General features: G+C 45.7%; 1 protein-coding gene across 1 annotated transcript in view; it reads right to left on the bottom strand.

Moving 5' to 3' along the window:
- Positions 1-1,989: 1,989 nt before the first annotated feature.
- The window catches only part of PDE3B (phosphodiesterase 3B), a 199,914-nt gene continuing 185,743 nt past the window's right edge, over positions 1,990-16,160 (bottom strand). Inside the window, exons 13-16 of the mRNA XM_063946478.1 lie at positions 13,671-13,874; positions 12,542-12,703; positions 11,562-11,814; positions 1,990-5,345 (exon numbers count right to left, since the gene is read on the bottom strand). Coding sequence (XP_063802548.1) covers positions 5,116-5,345; positions 11,562-11,814; positions 12,542-12,703; positions 13,671-13,874 — 849 coding nt within the window. The 3' untranslated portion in view covers positions 1,990-5,115. The remainder of the gene's footprint in view (positions 5,346-11,561; positions 11,815-12,541; positions 12,704-13,670; positions 13,875-16,160) is intronic.

Here is a 16,160-nt window from a genome sequence, read left to right on the forward strand (position 1 = left end):
ACAAACCTTTATGCTTACATGCAACAGTTTACACCTTTCTCAGAACCATCTAAGCTTATTCCTTTATTAACTTCCTGCTACTACACCATTACTCCTTCCTACCATAAGCTATAACCTTCCCCTCACACCCATCCACTCTCCTGCACCACAGCCACTTATCCATCACCATCTCCTCAATCTAAACAATTCAACCATAATCCGAATAACCTCAGTACTATATTTAAACTATACATACTGTGCTTCTATAACAAGGTTTAAACACAATCCACTCCCTGCTTATTTTCTTAGACACATAACTCCTCAGCCAGCATTATTCACGTCAGCCACTTGCGCTCTCTGTACCCAACCCTCAACCCTGACGGAACTTCTCCAAATACTTTCCCCAAGCACACATACCCTGGTCTCTGTCGCCGGTTCTGCTGGCTTACACATGGCACAGTTACCCTGACCTCCTCTGCCCGCCAGTAGTACCTCTGTAACATCACATGGTGCATACATGATGATCATATCTAACCGTCCAGTTTTTACACAGTAGTGCCATGATATCTCATATGTACGGCTAATTTACCGCCCAGTTTCCCTTCACAACACACCTGGAGAAAGAAGCCACTCACACTGATCAGCGCAACCCCCTTCCCCACTTCACACCGCCCGTCATCTCCCTGATGCTCTTATTCATTGGGAAACCCACAACCGGTAATATTCCCTGAAGTCCGTCGCTAAGATGAAACGCGTTGGATTCTGGCACGCCTTATCTACCTCAATATTTTTCATGTGGGTACAATTGTTCCAAGTGCCAACTGACTCACTAGCCATAGCTGTTGTCTGCAAGAGAAACAGCAGATTATGAAACACCAGGTTAATGTGTGAAAAACACCAGCTAGTGCGCCAGATGAATTTAACATTCCCGGGATACAGATCAAGTAAGTCATTTAATTCTAGACCAAAATACCCAGCTGACATTAAGGAGCGTCTACCACTGACACACATTGAATCACTCTACCCTTGGCTTTAGGAATTGCTGCTACCTCCTGGCTGTCCAGATATAAAGTATCTGCCCCGATTCCATCGTTTTTAAACTCCACTATCTTCCACAACTACAGATCCACGAAGAAAGCGGTCTATAGTCCTGTAACTATATGACTTATACTCACCCCAGAGAGATCACACAGACACGGACATCTTAATATAACTACATGTGTATTGCAGTGAGGCTATCTAGGAACACAGGTGGCTTGGTGAGCAGAGAAGACATTTAAATCCTTGTTACTCGTTCTGTTAAATCGTGGCAGTGGGGATGCAGGTGAGCCCTCTGACATGCGGAGATATCCCCCACATGAAGATCCTGATTTTAGAAATACAAAAATTTCCAAAATGAAATATTGTACAGTACACTCGTATGGAAGATAATCAGCCAGCAAAGTGAGCATGGACAGTAGAGGTTAGCGGAATGTGGAGGATGGAAATTACTTTTAGATAAAGTCTATTTTTCCAGAGGGAGTTGCAATAACTCCAATAATTAAATGTTTTAACTGCAAATGACCTACTATCTCCAGATGTGTTACCATTTAATACTCAGGAACAAAATATTTTAAATATACAATAATACAGATACTGGATCTTATGTCATAACTCTGACATCACACTAAGGAGCATGGTCGTAAATACACTGAAAAGCAGAATATTTGTTCCGGTCTGAATGTGGGTCCACCCCACCTCTTGGCTACATTCAGTCACACCATCTGCTGTAAGTGGCAACTGTGGTCAGATCAATTGAGTAAAAAGTGATGTTCCTGCATCAATATGGACGGGGAAAGAGGCATAATACTGCTAGGGGGATTTTTCTTTAATTGTTAAATCAGCATCGATGAAAGCGCATCATTTACCATCCCTTATACACGGACCATACATCCCGTCAGTGACCGAGCTATAAACAGCTAATTACATTATTTATTTTCAAGCCATTACTAATAACGAATGATCCATAGGTCTGTTTAAAACTGGTAAAGTTTATTACTAGTAGAAATATTTTGTGGGAACACTGCCTAAGTATTACAGTGGGTGTCCGGGAGCAGTGATTGGGGCGGCACAGTAATTTGGCACAGTCTACAATAAATTACTTCTTTTAGTTATTTACCAAATTGTCAAAAGGGGAAGAAGAAAAAGTAGTATGAACAATAGTCCTAAATTTGATCCGACAGACATTTTCTTCTAGTCCACGTTGCCGGATGGTGGTGACATACATTTTCATGATACAAAATGTAACATGCTAAGTTTTGTGGAACAGATGATGTGGCAATTGCTTACTTAGAAATCACCGACTTTAATCCATGCATGCAAACCCTCATACGCTGCCAATCCAGGCATCTCTGCGGGGCGATATAATCCAACAGCACCTGTCAGTGGGCCCAGCAATATTATCCTCCGGCAGGATGATGGGTGATTGTGTGCGGAGTGATCCGTACGACTCCCAGTGGTAACAATAACTTAGTCCATTAAGTCTGTAAATTGCACATAGATGTGACTGGTGCACGCGTAGCTCAGGAAACTGGTCTTGCAAGGTAAATGAAAAACAAACTGGAAAGAGCTGAAACACTGGTTAAGGCATAGACCATAGGGTATCATTTAAGGCATAAATATGATGAGGCTGAAACACGGTGACATTTTTGGCAAATTAATGGAAGCTCCTACCTGGAGTGAAGGGAGCAGAGTGAGAATGAGTACAGGGAAACATCACGATGCACAGTTATGTGATTACAGAACTAGGTCATTTGTGGATTAACTGCAGCGGATGTCACCCTCTTTATACATCACCCCAAATCATTCTACCTCTTTATAACACATTTTATATTCCAGCCTGGTAGCAACAAAAATACCTTTTTCCATCATTCACCCTCTAATCCAGGAACTAGATTTTCTGTTCCCTTACCCAACATAGGTTAAACATGGTAAGGCCTAACCCCAAGTCACCGGGGATTTCAGATCATGCTATGGTCAGGGTTTAGCTGATGACATCACTTGCAGGGGGACCTGGCTAATGTAACACACTCATCAGCTAGTGTAGCCCCGCAAGTACAGCGATCTCAGTGTCAGAATGATACCCCAGGACTGCGTCAGCACCTGCACTGTGACCCCACCAGCACAACAATATAACCGCCAGAGCACTGCCACAGAACCGCATTCAAACTGGCCATTTCCTTTCCAAAAGTGACGTTACTGTATAAAGTACCACAACCCGCATTTGACTTTTTCCATCTCTCAGAACATGAATTTACGTCTCTCCAGTTTCATAGTACACAATCCGTTCCCTTCTACAATGTACAGAGATGTACTAGCCCAGTCCACCAGTGCCGGTCAGGAATGGCACACGTCAGCAGTAATAAGTCTTCCCCTATTGTCAGCAATCCAACTCCCTCCCCAGTAGGCATCTCGTATGGTTTTTTTTCCAAAAGGAAAATCCTGTTCACATTGTAACGTAAGGAGGAGAGTTATAAACACAGGTACCCATACAACGCTGGAAATCGTAACATCTGACCACATTCTGCTATTGTGTAGTACATGCTAGTATGCCTGCTTTTACTTATGTCCCCTAGATGTTGCATTGCTGCGTCAAAGGACCAGTGTTATGAAGAACAGAACCGGTCTACACCCCTCTGGCAGAGTCACTTAAGACGGCTCCTGACCGCGGTGTCATTCAATGGCTTCAAAATAGAAGAACAAAATTGTCGCTGTGCTTGATGGACACGTCTGACAGTTAAGGCCGTGTTAGATATCGCACACGTGGAACAGCTCACTATATAAAAGTACTTCTGCGTTGCAGCTGTGAGGTTGTCTATATCTTGTGCTTGAGTTGCAGTCTGAGAATACAGTATAAAGTTATAGTAGTCATCGTTATCATTTGCACTGGCCGATGTGCCTACAAAACGCCACACATTTCAGGGGTTAATGGGGACAGAGCAGTGAGCGATTGCGTGCGTGGGAATCGGGACCGATTCGGTGGTGTCTGAAATGTTACCTTATGTATTAAACATACAAGAGTTAGTGCCCGGGAACGGGTCTTCCCCCAAATACATTGTATATAGAATAAATGTGTTACGTGGTTATGTATAAACAGCTAAACTATTCATTAAACATTAGAGGAGTCTCGTGTTGTATCTGTTGGGTGTTACAAATGACGCACTTCTACCTACAAATCCTGAGAAAAAGAGTGGAAAAATATATCTAATATATATATTTATATCATTGCCTAAATAAAAAATAAAAAAATCCCTTCATTATTGAAATATTTAAGCTTTTTTTTTGTTTTTTATGGTGTTTTCGGGTTTGTCAGGGTTTTTTTTTATTTTTGCGTGTTTGTCTTTACTTTCAGGGCTACCACAGAACCACAACTCATAAAGGAAAAATGAAACGAAACAAAAAAGAAAAAGAAAAACCCCCCCAAAAGACTCATCCTTGAGACCTGAAATTAAAAAAAAAAAAAAAAAAAACATTTTCCGTAAAATAACATAAAACACAAGCAGGTTATACACAACACATAAAAGGCATCAGAAAATGATGCATTTGGGATTTCTTTTTTTCTGTCCGATTTTGAAAATGAGAACTTTCCTGTCCTGGTCAGTCTTCCCGATAGAACAGAGTTAGGTCGCTGAGGAACCGATACTTAAATAAAAGGAACTCGGTCCAGATGGCATTTTTCCAGATCTGTCACAGGCAGTTTCTTGTTTTAAAAATAACAGAAAAATACAACAGGCTTGACGGCGCCGGAGCAGCAACGCATTCCACCACCGCTCCGGTCTCGCCCAGAAAAAAATGCTGTTGCTGCTTTGGTAAGAAAAGTCACTTTTTATGATTGTAACGAAGTACCTTATGGGAAAAAAGAGCTCTGTATTTAGCAAGGCAGCATTATAAATGGTAATAATATACCAATTAGGGCACAAAGGACTTTGCATCAAGTTGTACAATAATTAACGTCTGAATATAATGTTTGTATATTCCACGTGGTGGTGAAAGTGCATAGTGTGGTGGGACGGGCGCGGTCCTCTCACAGTAATAAGGCCGTTCTTGCAAAGTTACAGTATGTGAAGTGTCGTCGCCTTCGTCCCGTCTTAGAGAGTCCTAGCACTTTCTCTCCTCCCCTGATTGTCTCTCGTCTTCTTCATCTGCTTCCTCGATGACCTGGATTTCATCCGACGGAGGTAACGAGGACCCCTCGCTCGGCGGCTTATTGGTGTCTGGTTTTGCTTTCTCCTCCTCCTCGATGCTCTTCTTCCATACTTTGTGGTTCTCACGTAGATGATGCATTATCTCACAACACATTCGCCTCCTGCCTTTCCGTCTCTGCGGCTCTGAAAAAGACAGACATTATTATAGAGATGCAGGCAGGGGGAATGTACTGGTGTGCCCAGTTTATACCCTGTACATGGACAGGAAACATAGGTTGGGGCAGATGAGCATTTCATGAGGCATGCCAGAGATATGCCCTTAAGTACAGACGAACCTGTACCGGCAGCTGCAGCCCCATCTCATTACTGACATTTCCCGTAAGATCACAGAGCTGAATTCACCAAGAATCATAAACATTAAATCCTAACAATAAATATATTTAGAAAGAAAGAAAAAAAAAAAAAAAAAGCGTCTGAAAACAGTACAGGAGATTACAGGATATTTTGTGATTTTCAATCCCGATGGTTCTGGTATCGTAAAATAAATCACATACTGGAGTTAAAAACAGGATTTTGATACCTACCGGTAAATCCTTTTCTCCTAGTTCGTAGAGGATGCTGGGGTCCACTTATGGCCATGGGGTATAGACTGTTCTGCAGGAGCCATGGGCACTCTTAAGACTTTTCAATGGGCGTGAACTGGCTCCTCCCTCTATGCCCCTCCTCCAGACCTCAGTTATAGGAACTGTGCCCAGGGAGACGGACATTTCGAGGAAAGGATTTACTTTAATACTAGTGGTGAGATACATACCAGCTCACACCTCAACCATGCCGTACAACATGGCATTCAACAGAACACACGCCAACAGGCATGAATCAATTACAGCAACAAGCTGAAACTAATATAACACAACATGTGTAACTCTAATGACTAAACTGCAGGTAAAGTACGCACTGGGACGGGCGCCCAGCATTCTCTACGGATTAGGAGAAAAGGATTTACCGGTATCAAAATCCTGTTTTCTCATACGTCCTAGAGGATGCTGGGGTCCACTTATGACCATGGGGTTTATACCAAAGCTCCAGTACGGGCGGGAGAGTGCGGATGACCATGCAGCACCGATTGACCGAACTTGAGGTCTTCATCGGCCAAGGTGTCAAACTTGTAGAATTTTGCAAATATGTTTGACCCCGATCAAGTAGGTGCTCGGCAAAGTTGCAATGCCGAGACCCCCCCCGGGCAGCCGCCCAGGATGAGCCCACCCTCCTAGTGGAATGGGCCTTTACCGACGTCGGTAACGGCAATCCAGCGTATGAGCGTGCTGAATCGTACTTCTGATCCAACGCGCAATAGTCTGCTTGGAAGCAGGACACCCAATCTTGTTGGGAGCATACAGGACAAACAAAGACTCTGTTTTCCGTGTTTGAGCTGTTCTAGCGACATAAATCTTCAAAGCCCTAACCACATCTAGAGACTTTGACTCAGTGAACGTGTCAGTAACTACTGGCACCACAATAGGTTAGTTTATGTGGAAAGATGAAACCACCTTTGGAAGAAAATTTTAACGAGTTCCCAACTCTGCCCTATCTTCATGGAAGATCAGGTAAGGGCTCTTGTGGGACAAGGCCCCTAAATTAGACACCCGCCGTGCGGATGTCAATGCCAAAAGCATCACCACTTTCCAAGTGAGAAACTTCAACTCTTTTCACTAAGGTCTGAACCTCTGGAAGAGAGGCCAATTGTTTTTGGAAGAACACGGACAAGGCCGAAATCTGGACCTTGATTGAACCCAATCGGAGGCCCGCCTCCATAAAACTCCTCCGTAGGAGCCTTCTTGGATTCACACCAAGATACATATTTTCTCCAAATACGGTGAAAATGTTTCGACGTTACTCCTTTCCTGGCCTGAATAAGGGTGGGGATGACTTCCTTGAGAATACCCATTTCGGGGTAGGATCCGGCGTTCAACAGCCATGCCATCAAACGTAGCCACGGTTAGTCTTGATACACGCATGGCCCCTGCTGCAGCAGGTTCTCGCAAAGAGGAAGAGGCCGAGGATCTTCTATGAGCAACTCCTGAAGATCTGGGTACCAAACCCTCCTTGGCCAGTCTGGGGCAATGAAGATTGCTCAAACCCTTGCTCTTCTTATGATCCTGAGAACTTTTGGGATCAGCAGAAGTGGAGGGAAGACATACACTGACCGGAATACCCACTGGGTCACTAGTGCATCCACTGCTATTGCTTGAGGGTCTCTCGACCTGGAACAATATTTCTGAAGCTTCTTGGTAAGACGAGATGTCATCATGTCTACTTGAGGAACTCCCCAAAGACTTGTCACCTCTGCGAAGACTTCTCGGTGGAGGCCCCACTCTCCTGGATGGAGATCGTGTCTGCTGAGGAAGTCCACTTCCCAGTTGTCCACTCCAGAAATGAAAATTGCTGACAGAGCTTTTGCAGGTCTTTCTGCCCAGAGGAGGGTCTTTGTCACCTCTGCCATTGCCGCTCTACTTTTCATTCCGCCATGCCTGTTTATTTACATGACTGCTGTTACATTGTCCGACTAGATCTGCACGGGATGATCTTGAAGAAGATGTACCGCTTGTTGAAGGCCGTTGTAAATGGCTCTCAATTCCAGCACGTTTATGTGAAGGCAGGCTTCCTGACTTGATCATTTTCCTTGGAAGTTTTTTCCCCGAGTGACAGCTCCCCAGCCTTGGAGACTTGCATCCGTGGTTACCAGGACCCAGTCCTGAATCCCGATCCTGCGTCCCTCTAGTAGGTGAGAACTGTGTAGCCACCATAGGAGCGAAATCCTGGCTTTTGACGACCGGATTATCTTCCGGTGCATGTGTAGGTGGGATCCCGACCACTTGTCCAACAGGTCCCACTGGTGTTGATGGAGTATTGACAGGGAGAGTGTGATGTTTTGTAACAACTGCTCCCTGGATCTCGCCTTTATCAGGAGATCGTCTAGATATGGAATTTTAGCGACTCCTTTTTGACTCAAGAGAACCATCATCTCCACCATCACCTTGGTGAATACCCTCGGCGCCGTGGAGAGACCGAAAAGGTAACGTCTGGAATTGATAATGGTAATCCTGAACCGCGACTCTCAGATAAGCCTGGTGAGGAGGATAAATGGGAACATGCAGGTAAGCATCCTTTATGTCTACAGACACCATGTAGTCCCCCTCCTCCAGACTGGAAATCACTGCCCTCAGTGATTCCATTTTGAACTTGAATCGATTCAAGTAGAGATTAAGATTTTTTAGGTTTAGGATCGGTCTGACCAAGCCGTCCGGCTTCGGAACGTGTTGTGACAAAAGGTACCAGGACTATAACCTGATCCTGACATAAGTTTTGGATTTTCCGGAAAGGGAATCTGTTACCGCTTCCCTTTCCGGAAAAGAAGCTGGCAAGGTCGATTTGAAAAAAATCGGCCTGGGGGAGATGTCTTGAAACTCCAGCTTGTACCCCTGGGATACTATCTGCAAAAGCCATGGGTCCAGGCCAGACAGAATCCAACCTTGGCTTAACAGTTTGAGACGTGCCCCCACCCGAGCGGCCTCCCGCAAAGGAGCCCCAGCGTCATGCTGAACATTTATCAGAAGTAGGGGTAGACTTCTGTTCCTGGGAACCTGGAGCCACTGTGGACTACTGTCCCTTTCCCCTACCTGCAAAGAAGGGGGAACCTCTCGCTTTTTTGTAGTTATTGGTCCGAAAGGACTGCATGTGTGGGTGATATGTCTTTTTTGCCGTTGTAGCCGCCGAAACGAACGCATCCAGTCCATCGCCAAATAAGGCCTCACCTTTATATGGGAAAGCCTCCATATTTCTTTTGGAATCTGCATCCGCGTTCCACTGGCGAATCCACAACGCCCGCCGAGCAGATACTGCCATGGTAGTGGCTTGTGAACTCAAGAGTCCAATATCTTTCATCGCTTCTAGCATGTATGCGGCAGCGTCTTTGATATTCCCTAACTTAAGGAGTATCTCATCTTTATCAGTCGTGTCAATTTCTGATGACACGCTTTCTGACCATTTTTCAATAGCGCGACTCACCCACGCGCAAGCAATTGTGGGCCTGAGCAGCGTACCATTGGCAACATAAATGGATTTCAATGTAGTCTCCATTTTGCGGTCTGCTGGCTCCTTTAGTGAAGCCGTGCCAGGTGCAGGGAGAATTACCTTCTTTGTCAAAAATCACATCCTCCACAGATTTTCTCCAGCACTCAGCATGAGATTCAGACTTATCTAATCTCCTATTGATATCACGTATTTCTTTCACCCATGCAGGCTCTTGGTGTGCCGGCAGCGCCACCACATTACAACTCTGTGTCCCTAAAATGCCTTCCTCCAGGGAGGAACTCCCTGCCACAGACATGTCTTACACACGTGTACAACACACACTACTCACAGACACAGTGGGACTTATAGGGGACAGACCCACAGCAAAATCTGTCAGAGGGACCCAGTTTAGGAGCAGCCAGTTCACAACCCAGCGCCAAAGAAAAAATCCCTGTGCCGTGTACTTTGTACAGAGACAAAATCCCGTGTCGCGTACTCCGTACACAGAAACCTTTAAGCGCTATTATATTATGCACAATATGTATTAGCACCCAGCCCCCCCCCCCCCCCCCCTTTTCACCCTGATACTTGTTCAGAAGTGGAGGAGGACCAGCTTCTTCTCTGCAGTCTGCGAATGAGAGAAAATGGCGCTGAACAGTGTGCTGGCTGACTGAGGAAGCTCCGCCCCCACAATGGCGCATTTCTCCTCAGATTTTTTACATAATATTTATACTGGCGGGGGTAGGGCTGTGCCTGGGCATCTTATGCCCCCTTTTTGCAAGTTTTAGAGGTGTTTTTGCTGCCCAGGGCCCGCGCCCTGCAGTGCCTGTGTGTGTGGACAGCAATGGCGCACTGCGCTCCCGCCAGCCGCACTGTACCTCAGCCGTCACTTTTCTTGATAGAAGATCTGTCTTCTTCTACTCACCTGTCTTCTGACTTTTGGCTCTGTGAGGGGGGTGACGGCGTGCTGTGGGAGTGAGCATCTAGGCACGGCTAGCGTTCAGTACCCTTCAGGAGCTAATGGTGTCCTGTCAGCCAGAAGCAGAGCCATGAAACTCTTCAGGAAGTTGGTTCCTACTTCTGCCCCCTCAGTCCCACAAAGCAGGGAGTCTGTTGATAGCAGTTCTCCCTGAAAATAACAAACCTAACATAAGTCTTTTCAGAGAAGCTCAGTAGAGCTCCTCAGAGTACATCCAGTCTGCCTGGGCACATTTCTAAAACTGAGGTTTGGAGGAGGGGCATAGAGGGAGGAGCCAGTGCACGCCCATTGAAAAAAGTCTTAAGAGTGCCCATGGCTCCTGTGGAACAGTCTATACCCCATGGTCATAAGTGAACCCCAGCATCTTCTATGACGTATGAGAAAAACTGGATAGAATTTTACAGGTTAATCCTTTGATTTCCGCAATTGACTTTTACATTTTACATATTATTTATTACATTTTTAATTCAAGCCTGTTTTGTTTTACCCTGATGGGACAGATTCCATTGTGATCGCTGCATGCGGTAGGGGTGGAGGTGGGGTACTTTGCATACATTTGGCTGTGCGGGTACAAGATGGGTGGAGCTACTACTAAAAGTTTACTTCTGTAAACCAGATAACGGATCCAGTGATCACATGGAGAGAACCCATGGTGACAACAGAGAGCTGGGACCGGCCGCTGCATACAGATGACTACAACATCAGTACATTGCACTGCGCGCACACACACAGTGGGAAATAGTATACAAGTTACCGTTCAGGATCTGGTTGGTATTCAGCAGAACATTTGCGGTTTGACCAAACTGTAGAATATTTGCTCCCCGTCTCCTTTCTATAAATGAACTAAGCGGACGTGGTTTTGAGTTGGAGGTATCCACAGAAACTCACGGATTTGACTGTGCATGTTGCGGATTAGCCAAATGCACACGAGCAGAATTAAATTAGTGCATATGGACTGACCACATGACCCTAGGAGACCACACTTCCTGTGAAATGAGTGTTGCTGTGCGGCGACATGCTAACGCGCTGAACTGCCCAATCACCAAGGTTCCCTGCCGAATCGCATGTGGGCGGAAAGTGGGATACCTGGGCCAGACGGATCTTCTGCACCCAGCGTGGCGTGAGTCCCAATACGAATGATGACCGCTGCGGGTGGAAACCCGTGTGTGCGAGACGGGCTTCCACATGCAGGCGCACAGATTTTAGGGCTTTCGGTAGCTCCAACCGCAGAGACTGGGCCACACAGCTGGACTTATGTCTTACTCTTAGATGCTGCTATAGAGCGTGCAAGGCCAGCAATACGTAATACGCTGAAACTAGATCCATAGTGCGTTCCAGGACATACTCACTCGGGCTAAGCTCATCATCCCCATCGTCATCCTCTGAATCCAAATCATCCGCATCTTCTTCATCATCATCACTTTCTATCTCCTCATCATCCTCGTCCAACCACTTCCCCGGGAGCAAGCCAGCAGCATCATAGGAGTTACACAGGGGGCCCACAATATGGGTAATGAAGGACTCCTGCAGCTTGGCCAGTTGCGGAGCCGATCGGTCCATGAACGGGCTGACAGGTAGCCCCAGACTCGCCTCCTCGTCCCCCTGAGAACACATCGATAATACGTTAATAACTCTGCAAGGTAAACATTATAATTATTCATCTCTCGCACATATACGCTCTTAGAGCTCATTAGTTAAAGACCTAGGGGGAGATTTATCAAATCTTGGAGATATAAAGTGAAAAGTGATAACGTACCAGCCAATCAGCTCCTGTCAGAATTCGAGCATGGCCTGTAAAATGACAAAAGCTGATTGGCTAGAACTTTCTCTCCTTGATTTTATGAATCTCCCCCCTTACGTCACTGAAGCCAGATTTATATTCCACGGAACTCCGTACATGTGGTGCCACCTGCTGGTTTGATTTGGTATTACATTCTGCCTGAATAGTGAATTAGTTTATAAATACTTTGAGTGCAATAAAGCTCATTTTCATCAAATACTTACCTCTAAAAAAACAAAACCCCGCCCCCAAAAACCCCCTCCATCCTGCCGCTGAGCCCCACCCATTCTTCCCCTCCAAGCATCGCTCCTTTCCATCTCTCGCCACAGTCGCCATGCGCCAGGCTGCGTGGAGGAGAGGCGGCGTGTGCAGCACTGGGGAAAGGAAGGCGTGATATGAAGCGGGAGGAAACATGAAATGAGCCCTGTAATACTCCTGTGAGTAATCTTCTCCATGTGACAAGGGAGCCTGTAGCCGGACTGACACCTCTGATAATAAATATGGAGCTGGAAGTCACAGATCGAGCAGTCTCGGGAACCGCGTCTCTACCTGTTCATAGAATTCATTGACTATTCCTTCCGTCCACTTCAAGTGCAGCTCCCGCTTTTTTGCTGGGCCGTTAATGTCGGCCAGTTTAATGCATACTTGTCCCACCAAGAGCCGGTCATTTTCATTACTCCAGTCAATGCCGTTACTGTTTACATCATTTACCTAGACACAGGAGAGGAAACCTTTACCATCACCACAGTCACTCAAATCAACAGATAACTACTGCTGGGTCTAGTATATTCCTTTATGTATATGGGGCGGAACACAGGGGATTTAACAAACATAATTACAAAAGGGGAGATGAAAGGAGAGAGGGTCTTGCGCGCAAAAGCTTACATTCTAGAGGCAGAGATGGGAGGGGAGCTGGGAAGGAGGGGAGGTAGGGTAGACTGCAAAGAGACGGGCGCGTTTAATGGCATGGGGGAGTTAGATTTACTAAAGTTTCTAAAAATGAAAAGCGGAGGTGTTGACAATAGCAGCCAATCAGGCTCTAGCTATCTCCCTATTGCATCCTAGGTTATGACACTGGTTGCTGTTGGCAACACCACCAGTTTTCATTTTTAGAACCCTTCGTAAATCTACCCCTGGGAGTCTAATTGGGCGAGGGAATTCTATGGAATCTTCTACGCAAGTTTCAGATTTGACAGAAATCAGAAAGGGTCTGTGGCTCTCCAGCTGGTGGGGAACCACAAGTTTCAGCATGCGCTGCTAGCCAATCCATGTCAGACAGCCTGTGGCTTTCCACTTATCATGGAACTACCACAGATCTCAGACGGCTCCATAGAACTATACGAAAAAACTGGAGGTGTCTGTATGCAAATGACTAAAGGAATTGGATCAGTAATCGAAAAACCAACATTAGTGGACAAGCACTGTATTGAGATGAAGGGAATGTTGCCTCCCCTCCAAGGCTGTCTCACTGGGCTGACGTCACACAGAGTTCCCCTGAACTACGGACTATACCCCCAGTCTCTGGCTTTTTCTGCAGCGCTCAATGAAAGCCAGTCCCTTCTTAAGACCAGTTTAAACCCCCAAGGAGAACTAGAACCTCACAAAGTGATTTGGAACAACTGGTCTGTAATCGGGAGCCAAGTCAGTATTCACAGAATGAGTTTACAATGATACCAACCTTCGCGTTGAATTCAGCCAAGAAATCAAAATGCTTCTTCAAATCAGTGGCGAGGATGGCTTCAATGACGAGAAATCTGAACCGCTTGAACTGGACGTGGTCCAAGTACGTGAGAAAGTTGTAGTCTGGCTGCGAGAGGAAGAGGTTCCAAGCAGACGCGGCGTGGTGGTTCTCCAGGACTGATCTGTCGTTGTACAGAACAGCCTAAAACGAGATTAGACAGTCATTGGAAACGTCTGAGAGACTGCAGGTCATCTCCCATCTCATGGGAGACAGCCTTTGCAAACACAAGCCATTGACACTAGGAAGGTATGTCCTCCATTCCTGTACACAGACACACAAGATCTGTCCATTTCGTGCGACCAGCAGATGTAGTATAACAGCGAGGTACATCAGACAGGACGAGAGGCTGACATATATCAGGAGGCTATGTAGGAAGCCAAGAGATAACATCCTATATCATTGCTGCAGTCATGTTAAACAACCCTTTTAATGATGCATAGTAATAAGTGCGTTTACTAATACCACTTTCAGACAGAAAAATCTCAAATTCCCGGGGTTTTTTGCGGTTTTGTGAAGCCAGGGAAAACCCGGGTTACACTTCCTAACCCCCTTTCACACAGCACATTTAACCCGGATTATTCCTGGGTCGACCCCTTTCAGACAGAACCCGTATCAGCCCTGCAATAGACTTGTGTGTCATAAAAAATTGACTTTTTATGGCACACAGAGATGAGGTCATGAAAAGTGGGTGGTGACTGATCACATCATTGCATTAACCATGGCCAACGAGTTACTGCTGAGTAGGCCGGAGTTCCTGAGTTCTTGCTATTCCTCCTTCCATTGCGCCATGCGGTCTCTCTCATCCGTCTCCCCTGCAGCACAATTGTGACCTCAGACGCCAGTGCCACACCCGCTCAGCCAATCAGAGAGACCCTGCTGCTCTGCCAATCGCCAGTGGCCGGACAGCTCAGCCAATCAGCGCTGTTAACCGTGACGCATTTCTAAAATCCCGGGTCGGACCCTTTCAGACAGCCGGCAACCAGTGTATGATCCGATAAACCCAGGTAGAAACCTGGGTTGAAGTCCTGGGAATTCAGTCACACTTTCAGACAGAAAAAAATCCCGGGTCGACCCTTCCAGAGCCGGTAAATTACCGGGTTCTTTTCTCTGTCTGAAAGGGGTATAACAGCGGGCGTCTTTTTCCTGGAAAATGCATCGTATTGGCATCGCTATGCGAATAAGATGCAGACGCAGACTCCGCTGATTAAGATGCTATGTGGCATGGCAATGTTCTGTGTGCGACCGTGGCTGTATCAGTATATGAAATGCTACGTTACAGTGTCAGTGGCTGTTCTCCTGGAAAACACTGTAAAATACCATTTCTTATGCAGATACAGGCGCGGATGCACACACAGAATATAGGCATGCTGCATATCGTCTTAATGAGCAGAGTCTGCTTGTACGTCTTATTCACATAGCAATGCGAATAAGACGCTTTTTTCAGGAAAAAAGATGCCCGATACTAGCAGAATTGCACGGGACCCGTCCGCTCACTCACGCCAGACATCTCACGGTGCATGCCATATTGAGGATATATATGAGGACACATCTGTAACATGGAAATAGAATGGTGAAGCTAAACCACGAGGCAAGGACAGTGCAAGGTGATTACCCCCTAATAAACTGCTGTAAATTGCAGAACCTCTCTAGGGATCTGCAGAACATTGCTCTGCTCCATCTAATCCCTGGTAGATACATAGTGATATATTCTACAGATTATTACATAACTGACCTCTCTAGGGATCTGCAGAACATTGCTTTGCTCCATGTAATCCCTGGTAGATACATAGTGATATATTCTGCAGATTATGACATTACTGACCTCTGTGGATCTGCAGAACATTGCTCTGCTCCATCTATCCCCTGGTAGATATAGTGATATATTCTGCAGATTATGACATTACTGACCTCTCTATAGAGACCTGCAGAACATTGCTCTGCTCCATCTAGATACATAGTGATATATTCTACAGATTATTACATAACTGACCTCTCTATGGATCTGCAGAACATTGCTCTGCTCCATGTAATCCCTGGTAGATACATAGTGATATATTCTACAGATTATTACATAATTGACCTCTCTATGGATCTGCAGAACATTGCTCTGCTCCATCTACCCCCTGGTAGATACATAGTGATATATTCTGCAGATTATGACATTACTGACCTCTGTGGATCTGCAGAACATTGCTCTGCTCCATCTATCCCCTGGTAGATATAGTGATATATTCTGCAGATTATGACATTACTGACCTCTCTATAGAGACCTGCAGAACATTGCTCTGCTCCATCTAGATACATAGTGATATATTCTACAGATTATTACATAACTGACCTCTCTATGGATCTGCAGAACATTGCTCTGCTCCATCTAATCCCTGGTAGATACATAGTGATATATTCTACAGATTATTACATAACTGA

The sequence above is a fragment of the Pseudophryne corroboree genome, chromosome 11, assembly GCF_028390025.1.
Source record: "Pseudophryne corroboree isolate aPseCor3 chromosome 11, aPseCor3.hap2, whole genome shotgun sequence".
NCBI lineage: Eukaryota > Metazoa > Chordata > Amphibia > Anura > Myobatrachidae > Pseudophryne > Pseudophryne corroboree.